Genomic DNA, 17,148 nt, shown 5'->3' on the forward strand with positions numbered 1-17,148 from the left:
GCTTTCTTCACAGTCCAACTCTGACATCCATACACGACCACTGGAAAAACCACAGCCTTGACTAGACGGACTTTGTTGACAAAGTAATGTCTTTGCTTTTTAATATGCTGTCTAGGTTGGTCATAACATTCCTTCCAAGGAGTAAGTGTCTTTTAATTTCATGGCTGCAGTCACCATCTGCAGTGACTTTGGAGCCCAGAAAAATAAAGTCAGCAGCCACTACTTCCCCTGTTTCCCCATCTATTTGCCATGAAGTGATGGGACCAGATGCCATGATCTTAGTTTTCTGGATGTTGAACTTTAAGCCAATTTTGTACTCTCCTCTTTCACTTTCAGCAAGAGGCTCTTTAGTTCTTCTTCATTTTCTGCCATAAGGGTGGTGTCATCTGCATATCTAAGTTTATTGATATTTCTCCTGGCAATCTTGATTCCAGCTTGTGCTTCCTCCAGCCCAGTGTTTCTCATGATGTACTCTGCATATAAGTTAAATAAGCAGGGTGCCAGTAGACAGTCATGACATACTCCTTTTCCTATTTGGAACCAGTCTGTTCTTCCATGTCCAGTTCTAACTGTTGCTTCCCGACCTGCATACAGATTTCTCAAGAGGCAGGTCAGGTGGTCTGATATTCCCATCTCTTTCAGAATTTTCCTCAGTTTATTGTGAGCCACACAGTCAAAGGTTTTGGCATAGTCAATAAAGCAGAAATAGATGTTTTTCTGAAACTCTTGCTTTTTTGATGATCCAGTGAATGTTGGCAATTTGATCTCTGCTTCCTCTGCCTTTTCTAAAACCAGCTTGAACATCTGGAAGTTCATGGTTCACGTATTGCTGAAGCCTGGCTTGGAGAATTTTGAGCATTACTTTACTAGCGTGTGAGATGAGTGCAATTGTGAGGTAGTTTGAGCATTCTTTGGCGTTGCCTTTCTTTGGGATTGGAATGAAAACTGACCTTTTCCAGTCCTGTGGCCACTGCTGAGTTTTCCAAATTTACTGGCATGTTGAGTGCAGCACTTTCACAGAATCATCTTCTAGGATTTGAAATAGCTCCTCCACTAGCGTTGTTTGTAGTGAATCTTCCTAAGGCCCACTTGACTTCACATTCCAGGATGTCTGGGTCTAGGTGAGTGATCACACTATCATGATTATCTGGGTCGTGAAGATCTTTTTTGTACAGTTCTTCTGTGTATTCTTACCAGCTCTTCTTAATATCTTTTGCTTCTGTTAAGTCTAATTTTATAGCTGATCTTAAAAAAGACAAAATCAAAAGTTGTCAGAGGAGAGTTGAACATTTTACTAGTGTAAGATTACTTAGTTCTTAGGCAGTAATTTAATTGAAGTGACAAAGCATTTAAAAATAAGAGTAGAAGATAACGTGGTTATAAAGAACAAAAGCTCTTTCATAAAGGTCTTTTTCTCTTTAAACAACCAAAGACATAATAAAGTCAAAAGAATCTCTGCTATATAGGCTGATTATAAGGAACAGAAAGAAGAAAGAAGAACCTTTCATATTGTAAGTAAAGGCATTAAACAGTAAATCAGGAAATAGTTCCGTGCAAATTGATTGAATTTGTTAATATTTTAACATATTTCATCCTTTTTTTTTTTTCTTTTTTTGGGGGGCTTTCCTGGTGGCTCAGTGGTAAAGAATCAGCCTGCAGTGTAGGATACGCAGGAGATGGTTTTGATCCCTAGGTCACGTAGATGCCCCCTGGAGGAGGACATGGCAGCCTACTGCAGTATTCTTGCCTGGAGAATCCCATGGACAGAGTTGCCTGGCGGGCTATACAGTCCATGGTGTCGGAAAGAGTCGGACACCACTGAAGTGACTTAAGACAAGCACATAGCTTTTTTGTAATAGTCACATATTATAAACTGGTATAAAATTCAGTTTCCAAGTTTTATCTTTCATTGTGCATTTTTCACATTCTGGAGCAAACTGACACTTTAGGACAAAATGAATCCTTCTCAGGTTCCCTGAGATGCTCTCAAGGAGTCTGTGAGGTAAAAACAATTTTCATAATTATACTAAAATTATTTTAACATGCAGAATGTTCCAGTAAATATTTAAAAAAAATTTTTCGTTTTAGTTTTCAGGATCGTAAATGTTAGTTGTTACAACCCACGTAGCTAAAACTCTCTGGGATTGTTGATAATTTTTTGAGTTTAAAAGAGTCATAGACCAAAATTTTGAGAGCTGCAACTTTAGGGAAATTTTGCTTTTTCTTTCCTTGAAAAATAAATGCAAAAATGGCTGTTCATGTCAATGTAATGCAAAAACCACTATTGTAAAGTAATTAGCCTCCAACTAATAAAGATAAATGAAAAAAAAAATTTAAAAAAAAACCAGTTTATGTTTCTTGGTCAATATTACTCCTTGTGTAGTCTCGACCACTTAGGTTAATTATTACTTTTAACCAAAGTTCACTTCTGTTTCATAGAGAAAACTAGAGGCAGGGATGGACAGTTGAGAGATACCATACAGAGACATTGAGGCTGACTACCAGAACTCATGAACTTTCTATCCTACTTTCTACACCGCACATATCCCTTTACACTTAAAGTAGCAAAATTCAGTATCTTCCTTATTATGACTCAGAGATATTTCCTCTCTATAATATATGAAAAACAACAAGCAAATTCTATCCTAAATATTCAGTGATTGTCAGTTTAATTAACTCAGTATAGTCTACTGTTTTAACTTAACCATAAAGCCAAAGATCCTGGAAATTATCTTCAGATGACAGTATGCAAAACAGTAGATAATGTTGAATAGTCAGTTTAGTTGAACACAGATTTACATTTTCATACAGTTAAACATTATGGAGAATATTAATTTGATTGGCAAATCTTCATACATTAAGAAAAACCCAAGTAAAGTAAGATATGTTTGTTTCCTACTCAACACTGATAAATTGGAGAAAGGACTTGCATATTTTTAAAACCAAAGTTATTAAGTTAGTCTTGTTTATCAAAAGTTTCACTTATTTATGAGAACTTGGGATCTTAAAATATTTCTGCTTAGTTGCTATAGGAAGAGTTTTTAATTTGATATAGAGTGGGTGCTTAGTTGCTTCAGTCGTGTCCCACTCTCTGCGACCCTATGAACCATGGCCTGCCAGGCCCCTCTGTCCATGGGATTCTCCAGGCAAGAATACTGGAGTGGGTTGCCATTTCCTTCTCCAATAGTTAGAGTATTGTGAGTCAATTTCTCTATTTTCTGGGAATTTTAGATTTCTGGAATTTTTAGAATCATAGTTTTTAGAATTATGGATTTCTATAAATTCTCTAATTTATTTGTGTAAACCAGTCAGAATTGAGCTCCTTTAAGAGGCTTTATGTTTGTTAATACTCGTCCATAGAGTATTAACATAAAGATTATGTACAGTGGTAGATAAACCTCTTTCTGAATTGTAGATACATAAAAAGCTGATAGCTTCAGTTCTGTCGCTTAAGCTATAGGTCAATTAATTAACTTTAGTTCATAATGGACCAACAAAATGAATTCTGTATTATTTTTCACCTCACAGAATAAGTAGTTGTAATTCATTAATCCATCTACAAAGATCACAAAATGGTCTGATCATAAAACTAAATTTTCGTTATCTCTGCCACTGAAGGGATATAGCTTATTACCTGAACTAGAAAAAAATCCGAACTTTGTAGCAGAGGAAAAAACAGAGAAAGTGTCAGCGGAGTTAAATTTTTATTACCATTTTGGGATTCACACTGGGGGACCAGGAAAAGATGAGATCAGGGCTTTAAGCTGCATGGTAGTATTATGTACCTGACTGTATCAAATGAATCAGTTTTGGCATTGGGCATCTTGATGGATGACCTCCAAAACTGTTGAAAGATAATTTTTGATAAAACATAAAATGATGACTCATTAGTAAAATGACTATGTCTCAAGGATATAGCTCATTTATTACTATGAGAATCAGTTATTCTCTTGATTTCCTACCTGGTTGTCTGATATCTGAGATTAAATATCACCTTTAAAACCTTCCTTCTTGCAGTCCTACTATGTCACTTAGAAAGTTCCATTCAGTATCTTGCCTGGAGAATTCCAAGGACAGAAGAGTCTGGTGGGCTATAGTCCATGGGATCACAAGGAAACAATCGGACACGACTGAGCGACTAAGACACTCACTCCAGTTGTTAAGATACAAAAATATGAGGCATCTTTGGTTTCCTTCTCCAGTGTACATATCTGATCTGATCTGTTAGCAGAGTCCTCTTGTTTCTGGAGAAAGAATTCAAAGATGCCTCATACTGGGGATTAAGGGGTTTGAATTGAGATAATGTTGAAACATAGAATATTGTAGAGTTTGTCAGCCCTGGGTTGAATGCAATAGTTATGAATGCCTCTGGCAGTCAAGGTAGAATAAAAGATTGTATGACCATGGGCGAACAAAGGCATTTATTTATAGAGAGGGAAATGAAGGGCCTGAGCCAAATTTGGAACTGCTAAGAGTTGGCAGGTAGATATCATTTATCTTTCCCTAAGTCTCTACTTATTGGTTGGCCTATGAAGGCAAAGGGCAAGCAGCTGTTTTTCTTTCTTTTTTTTTCTTTAGTCATAAAGTAGAAAAAAGTCCTTGTCTCTCTATCTTTGACATTCATCCACTCAGGAAATATTTGAATTGCTCTTACCTATCAGGCCTGAGTTTAGGTGCTGGGAATATAGTGGTGGGTGGATAAGACAGTTTCCTGCTCACCCTATGCATTTTTTTTCTTTTCCTAATTTTGTAATTTGAATGTTTCATTGTCTTGTAGGTGATGAAAGAACTATGGTCTTTGTTGAAACTAAGAAAAAAGCAGATTTTATTGCCAGTTTTCTTTGTCAAGAAAAAATATCAACAACAAGTATTCATGGGTGAGTAGGTTATGATGATTTCCTAGTAAGGAGGGAACTTCTATTTGTCATTTGTTACGAATTGTTGGTATATTTAACTAGTAGAAAATCCTGGAATTAGGATTTCAAGATCTAACTATTATTCTTCATCTTTTAAGTTTTTATAAGAACCAAGTGGCAGGGATGGGTGAGTTAGAAGTATCTTAGGTTCCTCATCATGATTGTCAAGCGATCTCACTTAAAAGTCTCTCTGATCCTTAGATCTAGGTGTTTATTCAGCTAAATCTATTCAATGCTTGATATTTTTTTTCATTGGAGTCCTCAAAAATGTCATATTAACACAATTTCCTTGGCACTTTACTAGAAGATCTAAAATATTAATCGGTGAATGTGTAGAATTCAGAGATTATACTTTTAAAAAATCAGTAATTTTTGAGAAAGCATTTGATCAGGTAGTTGTTTATTTTTTGTCAAAACTAGAAAGAGTTTATTAGTGGGTAAGATTTGATGTTTGTCATATTTGAGTCTGTATTTTGGCTGTAGGTATTAGCTGTTACCTTACTTCATCTGCAAATGGGGTTAATCGTCCTAACCTCAAAGTGTTATTGTGAGAATTAAATGATGACTTAAAAGAAATTAGTATAATACTTTGTATGTAAGAAGTAGACATTAATGTTAAATGTTGCTATTTTTTTTACTGTTATTAAAAAAATCTATCCGCTGAACTTTAATGGTTCTCTTTAATAATTTTCTTAAGGGCTGTTCTAATACATGCTTTGTTTTCTTTCAAGTGATCGTGAACAGAGAGAGAGAGAGCAAGCTCTTGGAGATTTCCGCTGTGGAAAGTGCCCCGTTCTTGTTGCTACTTCAGTAGCTGCACGAGGGCTGGATATTGAAAATGTTCAGCATGTTATTAATTTTGATCTTCCTTCTACCATTGATGAATATGTTTATCGAATTGGGCATACTGGTCGTTGTGGAAATACTGGCAGAGCTATTTCCTTTTTTGATCTGGAATCAGATAGCCATTTAGCACAGCCTCTAGTGAAAGTGCTATCAGATGTAAGTTTTTAATTTTTTAAACTGAATGGATAGTGTTCTTACCTTGTCATTGAAAGCGGACATTTTATATATATGGATTTTCAGTTCAGTTGCTCAGTCATGTCCGACTCTTTGAGACTCCATGGACTGCAGTATGCCAGGCTTCCCTGTCCATCACCACCTCCCAGAGCTTACTCAAACTCATGTTCATTGAGTTGGTGATGCCATTCAACTGTCTCATCCTCTGTCGTCCCCTTCTCCTCCTGCCTTCTATCTTTGCCAGCATCAGGGTCTTTTCCAATGAGTCAGTTCTTCACATCAGGTGGCCAGAGTATTGGAGCTTCAGTATCTGTCCTTCCAATGAATATTCAGGACTGATTTCCTGGTTGACTGGTTCGATCTCCTTGCAGTCCAAGAGACTCTCAAGAGTCTTCTTCAACACCACAGTTCAAAAGCATCAATTCTTTGGCACTCAGTTTTCATTAAGGTCCACCTCTCATATCCTTACATGACTACTGAAGAAACCATGGCATTGACTAGACAGACCCTTGTTGGCAAAGTAATGTCTCTGCTTTTTAATATGCTATCTAGGTTGGTCATAGCTTTTCTTCCAAGGAGCAAGCATCTTTTAATTCCATGGCTGTAGTCACCATCTGCAGTGATTTTGGAGCCCCCCCAAAAAATAAAGTCTCTCACTGTTTCCATTGTTTCCCCATCTGTTTGCCATGAATTGATGGGACTGGAAGCCATGATCTTAGTTTTCTGAATGTTGAACTTTAAGCCAACTTTTTCACTGTCCTCTTTGACTTTCATCAAGAGGCTCTTTATTTCTTCTTTGATTCCTGCTGTAAGGGTGGTGTCATCTGCATATCTGAGGTTCTTGATATTTCTCTGGGCAATCTTTTCATCCAGCCCAGTGTTTCTCATGATGTACTCTGCACATAAGTTAAATAAGCAGGGTGATGATATACAGCCTTGACGTACTCCTTTTCCTATTTGGAACCAGTCTGTTGTTCCATGTCCAGTTCTAACTGTTGCTTCTTGACCTGCATACAGATTTCTCAGGAGGCAGGTCAGGTGGTCTGGTATTCCCATCTCTTTCAGAGGTTTCCACAGTTTGTTGTGATCCACACAGTCAAAGGCTTTGGTGTAGTCAATAAAGCAGAAGATGTTTATCTAGAACTCTCTTGCTTTTCTGAAGGAAAAGTAAACATGTGAATCTTTTGAGACTTTATGCATGTTGTTTATGAAGTTAATTTTTTTTTTTTTTTTTTTTTTTTTTTTTTTTTTTTTTTTTTTTAAGGCTCAACAGGATGTTCCTGCCTGGTTAGAAGAAATTTCCTTTAGTACGTATGGTCCTGGCTTCAGTGGTAGGACAAGAGGAAATGTGTTTGCATCAGTTGATACTAGAAAGGTTAGTTGAGGGGGAAAATTTAGAAATTGGCTTCTTGTTATTTACTCTTTGTAAATGTTGCACTTAATATTGTGAAGTAACTATAACAATAACTTAAGCCATTATTTTCATGCTTGGAAGATTAATGTTTCTCTAAAAATTTTATGTACATATATAGTTTTGGTCTTAAAGGGGAGGAATTTAATTTAATTATGCTCAAACACTTTCCTTTCCCATTTTAAATTCTAATTTAGGATCTTCTGAGATTTTCATAGTAATTCTTTATTTTTTGAATTCTGACCACATTATTAGGTAAGACGAGATAATAGCAGTGTGGTTACATATCTTTTCTATTGTGTCAGTCTAGGCAACATAATTTTTATACAGAAGAAACAATGGGCATACTAGTCATTAAGTATTTATGCTTATTCATTAAAGTGAAGAACTTTGTTTTTCCATTTGCCAAAACTATTGGCTTACATTTTTTCTTGAAATACTCTGCAATTTAAACTTCCTAGGTTGATATGGACCTTTTGTCAAATAGATTGGATTCAGTGAGAATGAAATTTTTTGTTTGGGGAAGAAATGGTAGACAGCTTGAGTCCTTGCTATCAGTCTAGGTAGTGTAACTTTTAACGCTACATAAAATTAAATGTTTGTTTGTTTCTTTTTTAAGAATTACCTCCGCAGGAGCTCTTTGAACACAGCAGGGTTTTCTTCATCACAAGCTCCTAATCCAGTAGATGATGAGTCATGGGATTAAAACGAAAATAACCTGCAAGTTTGTGGTACAGTTTTGATGCAGAGAAGAAAGTAGTTTTGATTTTTGATTTTTTAAGACAAAAGTATGAAACCTTGCATCTCCTATCCTTCTGTTTGTACTCCCACCCTTAAAAAAAAATCCCTACTGACTAGTTATGTGAAATGCTGAAAGTTACAACGTGTTAACCAGAAAGATTAAAACATTCTAAATGTCTTGCCTATTTCTATTGTATTCTTCAAGGGTTTTAGACATACTTCATGTCTAAATGCCATGTCTTAGTATAGTGTTTATTGATCCTAGAGCAAACAGGATTATAGGATACACTTTTGGTTAAAAATTATTGGGTTCTATTTTTGCTTAAAAGGAGTCTTTAAACAATAGTGTGTCACTGAAATGGAATGACATGATTTTCATGATAGAAACAGTGAAAGACAAGCTTTTAAAAGCAACTTTGATTTTATATCATCAGATGTGTGATGAACATGGTTGAATGTTTGCAACGAGAACTCCGTACTCAATGATACAACTGTTTGTATTTATAATATACAGACTTCTCCTTAAAAATAAAGGATGATGCTGTTCTCTAGAAACATCCCACCCTCTCCTTCTCCCTGATCCATGTCAATGTATGACAAAAACCACTACAATATTGTAAAGTAATTAGCCTCCAACTAATAAAAAGAAATGGAAAAAAAAAATAAAGGATGAAACTCTTTCCCCCCTAAGTTTTCCAACAGCACGTTTAATTTTTCTTGTTACAGATTATAGTTCTCAACTCTTGTATTTTGAAATTATGAGGCTTGTGAAGCCAATGAAGTGAAAAGTCTTATATAAATTGAATATGTATAATATACATTAATACACAGATGCAGTAATGAAAATCATTCTTTGAGCTCAAACTATATCAACAGAAACAGTGTTGTTCACTCTTGCCATACTTAATTTTTTTATATTTTAATATTGAGGGTGAAAACTTTTTTTCACTTCCCATTATGTACCTTAAATTTACTGTGTCTACGTGTACCCCAGTGTTCATCGCAGCACTGTTTACAATAGCCAGGACACGGAAGCAACCTAGATGTCCATCGGCAGACGAGTGGATAAGAAAGCTGTGGTACATATACACAATCGAATATTACTCAGCTATTAAAAAGAATGCATTTGAATCAATTCTAATGAGGTGGATGAAACTGGAGCCTATTATACAGAGTTAAGTGAGTCAGAAAGAAAAACACCAATACAGTACGGTAACGCATATATGTGGAATTTAGAAAGATGGTAACGATAAACCTTTATGCGAGACAGGAAAAGAGACACAGATGTAAAGAACAGACTTTTGGACTCTGTGGGAGAAGGCAAGGGTGGGATGATTTGAGAGAATAGCATTGAAACGTGTATATTATCATATGTGAAATAGATCGCCAGTCCAGGTTCGATGCATGAGACAGGGTGCTCAGGGCTGGTGTACTGGGATGACCCTGAGGGATGGGATGGGGAGGGAGTTGGGAGGGAGGGTCAGGATGGGGAACACATGTACATGCATGGCTGATTCATGTGAATGTATGGCAAAAACCACCACAATGTTGTAAAGTAATTAGTCTGCAATTAAAATAAATTAAAGAGTAATAATTTTAAAAAAGAGGGAAGAAGGGCAAACAAAAGCTTACTGTGTCTAGATTGTAAGAAATTCTTACTAAATCATTAAATAAATGAACCAAAATATTAACATAAAGCAAGTGAGACATAAACACAGGGGGACAAAAATAATCCGTTTCAGGTGTATGTTGTTATTCACTTAGAATATCCAAAGCATCATTTCCTGAACATGTATGTCTTGTTATAGGAATTTTGGTTAGTAAATGAGGCATTGCAATTTAAAAGAGGAATGGAACATTCAACAGATTCTTCTGGGATAACTAGATGCCTACCCTCATGCCATGTTAAAAATCAACCCTGTGTGACATGTAAAAATTACAACTACAAAAAATACAGTTAAATATTAAACCTTTGACTTGGGAATGAGAGTTGACATTAAGCTCACAGGACAGAAATCATGAAGGAAACAATAGATTTGATCACAACAGAATTAGTTGCTTATATAGAAAAGGTGAAAAGGAAAAATATCACTATGACTATCGTGGATTATCAGCGTATAGTTATTTATATATGTGGGTCTGTAGGAAAACTGTTAGACAAATACACAAAGAACAGACAACTCAAAATGAGAAGTTTAGTTAAAAAGAATAAGCGACAGAAATTCCCTGGGAATCCAGTGATTAGGATCCCGTGCTTTCACTGCCAAAGACCTGGGTTTGATCCCTGATTGGGGGTACTAAGATCCTGCAAGCGAAAAAATAAACAGGATATATTAAACTTAATACTGTGAATCTCACTTCTGGGAAAGGCTAAATGAAAGTGTTTGCACCATTAGTTGTTTTGTCTGTATGTCTTAATTGTCTCTTCCAGTTTTGTTTACAAAGAGAATTTATAGGTCATTTCTTTTTTTATTTCCTCAAATAGCTTCTTGGTCATAGCCTGATTGCCTTAAAACTATTTTGAGTCACGCTTGATTTATCAAATTTACCATCAGAGCATTACTGAAACAAATGTAAAGAGAAAGTCACACGTTATACCATCATAAGAAGCCAATTATAAATGTCCAAATGTTCATCTACTTTCCTTATTTCTGAGTATAGATTTGAAAATTCTCCTTAAAAAATATCAAAGTAACAGATACACATATGACTAGAAAATAAAATTCTGTAGAAGGATTATAATAGAGCAATATCCTGCTGCCTCTCCCTTTCTAAATTGCTATTCCATATCCCACAGTTTACTGACTGTGCATGGTAAAGACCACTCACCTCATTCTCCCTTCTTTGGTAACTTTTTTCCAATTTTATTGAGATGCAGTTAATATATAGCACTGTGTAAGTTAGGGCATATAGCATATGGTTTTGCTTATACTGTATTGTGAAATGATTACTGCAATAAGTTTAGTCAGCATCCATCATCTTATAGTAGATAAAAAGAGAAAAGAAGAAAAAAATTGGTAACTTTAATATAGTTAGAAGTATACTTTGTGAGATGATAAAGACACCCTACTTCTGTTTTTACACTGCAACATCTGTAAACTATACATTTACATTTCCAAAGTTAACATCTGCATTCTGTGACAAAGCTCTCTTGTTATATCTACAAGTTGGTTCTAAAACTGAAAATCAATAGGGTTCACATTATATAATTTGTTCTCTGCATGGGCCAGTTAACATTGTCTGATTATCTTTCCTTTACTATTTATCCAATTTTGCCACCTCTGTGTTTCTAGGGACAATTACTATAAATATTTCACAGACCAAATTTGCTTTAATTTTGGATAAACTCTTAGAGCAGTTTGCTTACCCTATAGTTCTATTGTCTTTCTCTTTTTGGGAGAAGAAATATGTGCTTTTCATCATAATATTTTCTGTGCTCAGAGTTAGTGTCTGGAAGCTAGATCCCCAAAGATGTTAATGTTCTTAAATTTTATAATGAGCGGACCTTTCAATTCTAGAGTATTTGGTGTGCTTTGCAGATCATATCATACTTTTCTGACTCTGGGAGTGTGTTGTATTTCTTTGATAATTTTCCCTAGATTTTCTTTGTTCTTTATGGAACTCCTGTTGATAATCAGATGCAGCTGCTGTTGCTGCTGAGTCACATCAGTTGTGTCCGACTCTGTGCGACCCCATAGACGGCAGCCCACCAGGCTCCCGTCCCTGGGATTCTCCAGGCAAGAATACTGGAGCATGTTGTCATTTCCCGCTCCAGTGCATGAAAGTGAAAAGTGAAAGTGAAGTGGCTCAGTCGTGTCGGACTCTTTGTGACCCCAAGGACTGTAGCCTACCAGGCTCCTCCGTCCATGGGATTTTCCAGGCAAGAGTACTGGAGTGGGTTGCCATTGCCTTCTCCAATCAGATGCTAGAACTACAAAATTAATCTCTTAAGTCTTCTGTCTTTCATGTTTTTTCATCTTTTTGCTTATGTTCTGGTAGAATACTATCTTTAAATCTTTTTTATGTACATTTTTTAGCAATTATATTTTATTTCCAATAACTATCTTATTTTCTTTTGTTTTTCCAAGTGTTGCTTAATAGTGAATTTTCTACTTCACTAATGCTTGTTTAATCCCTGGAATTTAACCTGAGAAATCTTCTTCTTTTTTTTTTTTTTTTTTTTAACATTATGTGTTTGTTTTCCTGCTGCTTGATATCAGAAATCTTTAGCCTTTATCAACTTTAAGTTGTTATGGTATATAGAATGCTGGCTTTAGGCAAATTCAGTAATCTGTTCGTTTTTGTGCCTTTCCTGCCAACTGCTAGAGTCTAGTGACCTCTCCTCCTCTATCTGTTTATTGAGGCCTCTTCTCAAGTGAGTGCCTAGTCACTTTTGTCAGTAGTGTCCAACTCTCTGCGTCCCCATGGACTGTGTAGCCTGTCAGGCTCCTCTGTCCAAGTAATTTTCCAGGCAAGAATACTGGAGTGGGTTGCCATTTCCTACTCTGGGGATCTTCCCGACTGGAAATGAATCTGTCTCTCTCCAGTCTCCTGCATTGAGAGGTGGATTGTTAACCACTAGCGCCACCTGAAAAGGCATAGGTTAAGATGTGAATAATAAAGCTTAGGTTTTCTTCCCTTGAATTCTTTGCATTTTATTTTATTTTTTTTTTTTTTGAATTCTTTGCATTTTAAAACTGCACAGTCAAAGGTTCTGGCCCAAAGTAAAGAAGCTCAAAATGTAGAATGTCAGGCATCAGCTGTACAAATGAAGGTTTGGAAATAATGGTGATGTTAGTAGAGAGGAAAGATGAAGAGTGGTCCTGATTTCATACTGGGTACATGACCCCTGCAGCCCATCTGTCCGTTAGGGTCTTGGGTAGGGTAGTGATTGTTTTCTGATTTAAGTTTTCAGCGCTGATAACATAGGGCAGCAGCATTCGACAGAAGTTCACCCCTTCTTTACACTTTAACCTCCTTTACACCCCTGGCTTTACATTTTGTGCTGTTCCTATAATCTCTTTATTGGTCCCCTAACTGGGGAGAAGAGAGCTTTTCATTTTGTGTGTTCATTGTAGATTTTAAACTATGTTTAAAATGGCCATGTTAAAATTTTCAGCCACACGCCAGTGTACATGATGCTGTAGTTGGCACTTAACGTTCAGTGTCAGCTTTAGATTTCCCTGCCAGTGTCCACGCAGAACCGGGAACCTAGTACCTCCTTAGGAAAAGCCCAGAATGGACTCGTATTATGTCCCACGATGCTAGTGGTGAGGAAAAGGGCTCTTTTACTATCCGACCAGCAGAGAGGTCAGCCTCGGGGTCAGACAGATGTGAGCGATCAGACAGTTGTGTGTGGCTGTGGTCACTTTGAAGCAGCTGGCGCTGGGAAGCAGCTTTACCTGCATCGCGGCTTGGTCACCGAGGCAGCTCTGAGCTGGTGGTCCTGCCCTTTCCCGAAGCAGGGCAGTGCTTTGCTCTGCCCGCTGCCGGGAATGACAGCTACTGAGGGCGTGGGGGTGGCAGGAACCTTCCCCCTGGGGCGGAGCCAGAGGTTGGCTTCCTGGGATCCCAGGGACAGGGATAAGCAGATAGGAGGGCGTCCCTGCCGCTGAGAACTTGGCGCTGATTGCATCCAAGTGAGTGCGGGGCACGCCTGCGTGGTGGGCTGGCGCTGCTGTACTCTTGGGGTTCTCCCTTTAGAATCGCGGCTCCTAATCACTTTAGATCACGTTGCTTTTTCGACTCAAGTTTTACTTGAATTTTCAGGGGTTTTATCTGTGCTGTGCTTAGTCTTGTGCTTAGATTTATCTACCTATGTAATTCCATCCATAGACACAGCAAAAAGGTCAAGGAACCAAAGATTAAATGAGTCCTGCTTTAGAGACAGTTGGTGGTTCCCTGAGGAATTTCTTGTAAGGAGAGAGGACTGGGGGGAGGCACAATAAGGTGAGTGTGCTGGAACAGTAAGGATGCTTGAAATTGAAATGAGCAAATGATTTGTCCTAGAGTTTGGGGTCTGGCAATTTAGGTTAATCCTTTAAGTGCTTCATTAATTGTTTTGCTATAATTTAGGAGATTGCCAAATCATAGTAGGGCATTGAAATCTACTTCTCTGTGGGGGATTTTGCATGTAAGAATTCCTTGGAAAAGGTTTTTTGCTTTTTTTTTCTTTTTTTTCCCTTTATCAGTGTTTTCTGGATTTGGAATCGTGCTTTTGTAGAATTCTTTTTCAGCATTCAGGAGCAAAGCCCGATTTTTTTCTTTCCTGTGTATATGAATTTACTGTCCCAAAGTCTTGGCTGTCTCTATCTAACCTGATTTTCTCCTGAGTTTTGGCAGAGGTTCACCACGTGAGGGATATATTCTCAACAGGTACAAAAATGGTTTAAAATACTCATAAACTTTTATGTATAGGAAGAGACACTCCTGTATATCAAGGTGGGTATGATGCTTCATATTAGAGAACTAGTTGGAACAGCCTTAACACTGGCCTTATTCGATGACTTGCGTGGTACCTAGCACTATCAATGATCTGGTTTATCCTTCAGTCTGCTTTTACATAAAGACAATAACTGGAGTTTTCTTCATCCAGTGTGCATCCAGTGAAGATGATACACAGTCAGTGCATGCAGTTACAATAAAATACTTTTAAAAGAAGCAGCCCTGTGTAAGAATGCAGAGTATCATAAACGTATGCTAGTGCCCTTATATTTTAATGTTCATTTTATTCTAATACAAAAAAATCCCCTACATACAAAGAAATTCTATTCCAAGAGCACATTCATAACTCTGGTTTGCTTGTAAATCCAAGAGGGGTACCCAAGCAGAACAGTCGGCTACACAGGGCTGTACGGCATTGGTTTATAATACTTACCACACAAACAATACATTAAAAAACAAAATTAAAACACTTTTAGTCTTACAGTACCTTGAAGAGTATAGTAGTACAGTACAGAAATAGCATACAGGAGCTGGCATTGAGTGAACAGGCAAGAAGAGTTACTGACTGGAGGAGGGAAAGGAGATGGGAAATGATAGACCTGAAGGATCGCCAGCAATAGGAAACAGAGGGCAAGCTGCCGTTTCACTCATGCCTCATGTTGATGGAATTCATGTTTGCATCCTTCAAAGTTAGCAATTTGAAGGTTTGTATTAGGGAACATACTGTATTGAATTAGCTGATATATCAGTGATCAATAAATAGTTGTTTCCTGAGAAACAGGTAGGGATCACATTTGCAACTATAGTGTTTGAGTTGCTTACAAATATCACAGGGATATGAGTCACACTTGTTAATTGGTCATATATCATCTCACTATCTTCATCTATTAATTGTTGCATCAGTCTTAGGATGTTCTACCACTTGAGATTTTTCATGATAATCTACAGATGCTAATCAACTAATGTATTTGTGCTAGTTAAATGGCAGGTTCTGACAGTTTTATCTTACCATGTTTGTCCCTCAAGTGGATTATCTTACTCTGTTACCAGTTATATGGGATGATGGAAAGTTTGATTTCAATAATTTATTTCAGTTCTATAGACAGAATTGTTATTGCTGTAGTGCCACAAATTAAAACCATCATTTGACCTATAGAACGTTTTGGTGCCAAAATCGGTTCAGTTCAGTCGCTCAGCTGTCTGACTCTTTGTGACCTCATGGACTGCAGCATGCCAGGCTTCCATGTCCATCACTGCCTCCCAGAGCTTACTCAAACTCGTGTTCATTGAGTCAGTGATTTCATCCAGCCATCTCATCCTCTGCCATCCCCTTCTCCTCCTGCCTTCTATCTTTGCCGGCATCAGGGTCTTTTCAAATGAGTCAGTTCTTCAAGTCAAGTGGTCAAGGTATTGGAGTTTCAGCTTCAGCATCCGTCCTTTCAAAGAATATTCAGGACTGATTTCCTTTAGGGTTGACTGGTTTGATCTCCTTGTGTTTAGCTTTCTTAGTAACAGCCAAAGAGTTTTCCAAAGTCGTTGAATTATTATTATTATAGCTACCAGCATTGTAGGAAGGTTGTTCCATTTGTTTCACGTCCTCATCATTATTTGTTATTGCCAGCTTTAAAATTTTAGCCATTTACTGTGGTTTTAATTTATGTTTACCTGATGGTTAGTGATGTCGGGCACCTTTTCATGTGTCTGTTGGTCATTTATTTCATTGTTTCTTCCTCTGTTTACATGTCTACCAATCACAGTCTTGGCAACAATACACCTGGGAGTCATACAAGAGGGTGAAGAAGAGATGGATTCAAGGGATGGGGTGTTATCTTACTGCTTCATGATGACACCAAGAGTTGTGAAATGGTTGATTGTTAGTCTTTTGAGTCACTGATTTTATCTACTAGGATGACACTAGCTGCTTTTAAGAAATCCCCAGAACTTCAGTGACTTAACAAGATGGAGGTAGGCTTTTGCTCACCTAACTGTCCAAGGAGGGTATTCCTGCAAGGTAGGCAGTCTTTCAAATGGTTATTTAGGTCTCCAAGTTTCTTCTGTCATGTGCCTCTTCTATCTTTGTATCTTTGGTGCATGGTTTCCAAGGACTTTATGCTTCTCTTCATCAAGCCAGGAAAAGGGAAAGAGTGGGGCCAGGGGAGGGCAGAGGTGGACAAGAGGAAGATGTTTATGAATTAGGCAAAGAAATGGCATATAGATCTCTCTTCCTATTCCACTGTTGATAACTTAATCACATCTAACTGTAAGGGAGGCAAGCCATCTCCAGCTGCTGTGTGTATGCTCAGTTGTTCTGTCGTGTTTGACTCTTTGACCCCATGGACTGTAGCCCACCAGGTTCTTCTGTCCATGGAATTTTCCAGGCAAGAATACTGGAGTGGGGTGCCATTTTCTGCTTCAGGGGGTCTTCCTAACCCAGGGATCAAACCCACGTCCCTTGAGTCTCCTGCATTTGCAGGTGGATTCTTTTACCGCTGCCTTGCTGGTATGGGAGAGACATATGTGATCAATATATCCCAAATATCATTTCAGTATATAATCAGTATAAAATTAAGGTATTTCACATTTTTGTACTGAATCTTTGAAATCCAATATATATTT

General features: G+C 37.4%; 1 protein-coding gene and 1 pseudogene across 1 annotated transcript in view; both read left to right on the top strand.

The window, feature by feature from the left end:
* The window catches only part of LOC136153833 (probable ATP-dependent RNA helicase DDX4), a 43,647-nt gene extending 35,578 nt beyond the window's left edge, over positions 1–8,069 (top strand). Inside the window, exons 15-18 of the mRNA XM_065915936.1 lie at positions 4,778–4,877; positions 5,648–5,918; positions 7,201–7,311; positions 7,967–8,069. Coding sequence (XP_065772008.1) covers positions 4,778–4,877; positions 5,648–5,918; positions 7,201–7,311; positions 7,967–8,053 — 569 coding nt within the window. The 3' untranslated portion in view covers positions 8,054–8,069. The remainder of the gene's footprint in view (positions 1–4,777; positions 4,878–5,647; positions 5,919–7,200; positions 7,312–7,966) is intronic.
* The window catches only part of LOC136154641 (interleukin-31 receptor subunit alpha-like), a 337,454-nt pseudogene that overhangs the window by 289,566 nt on the left and 30,740 nt on the right, over positions 1–17,148 (top strand).

This window comes from Muntiacus reevesi, chromosome X (genome assembly GCF_963930625.1).
Source record: "Muntiacus reevesi chromosome X, mMunRee1.1, whole genome shotgun sequence".
NCBI classification, from domain to species: Eukaryota; Metazoa; Chordata; class Mammalia; order Artiodactyla; family Cervidae; genus Muntiacus; species Muntiacus reevesi.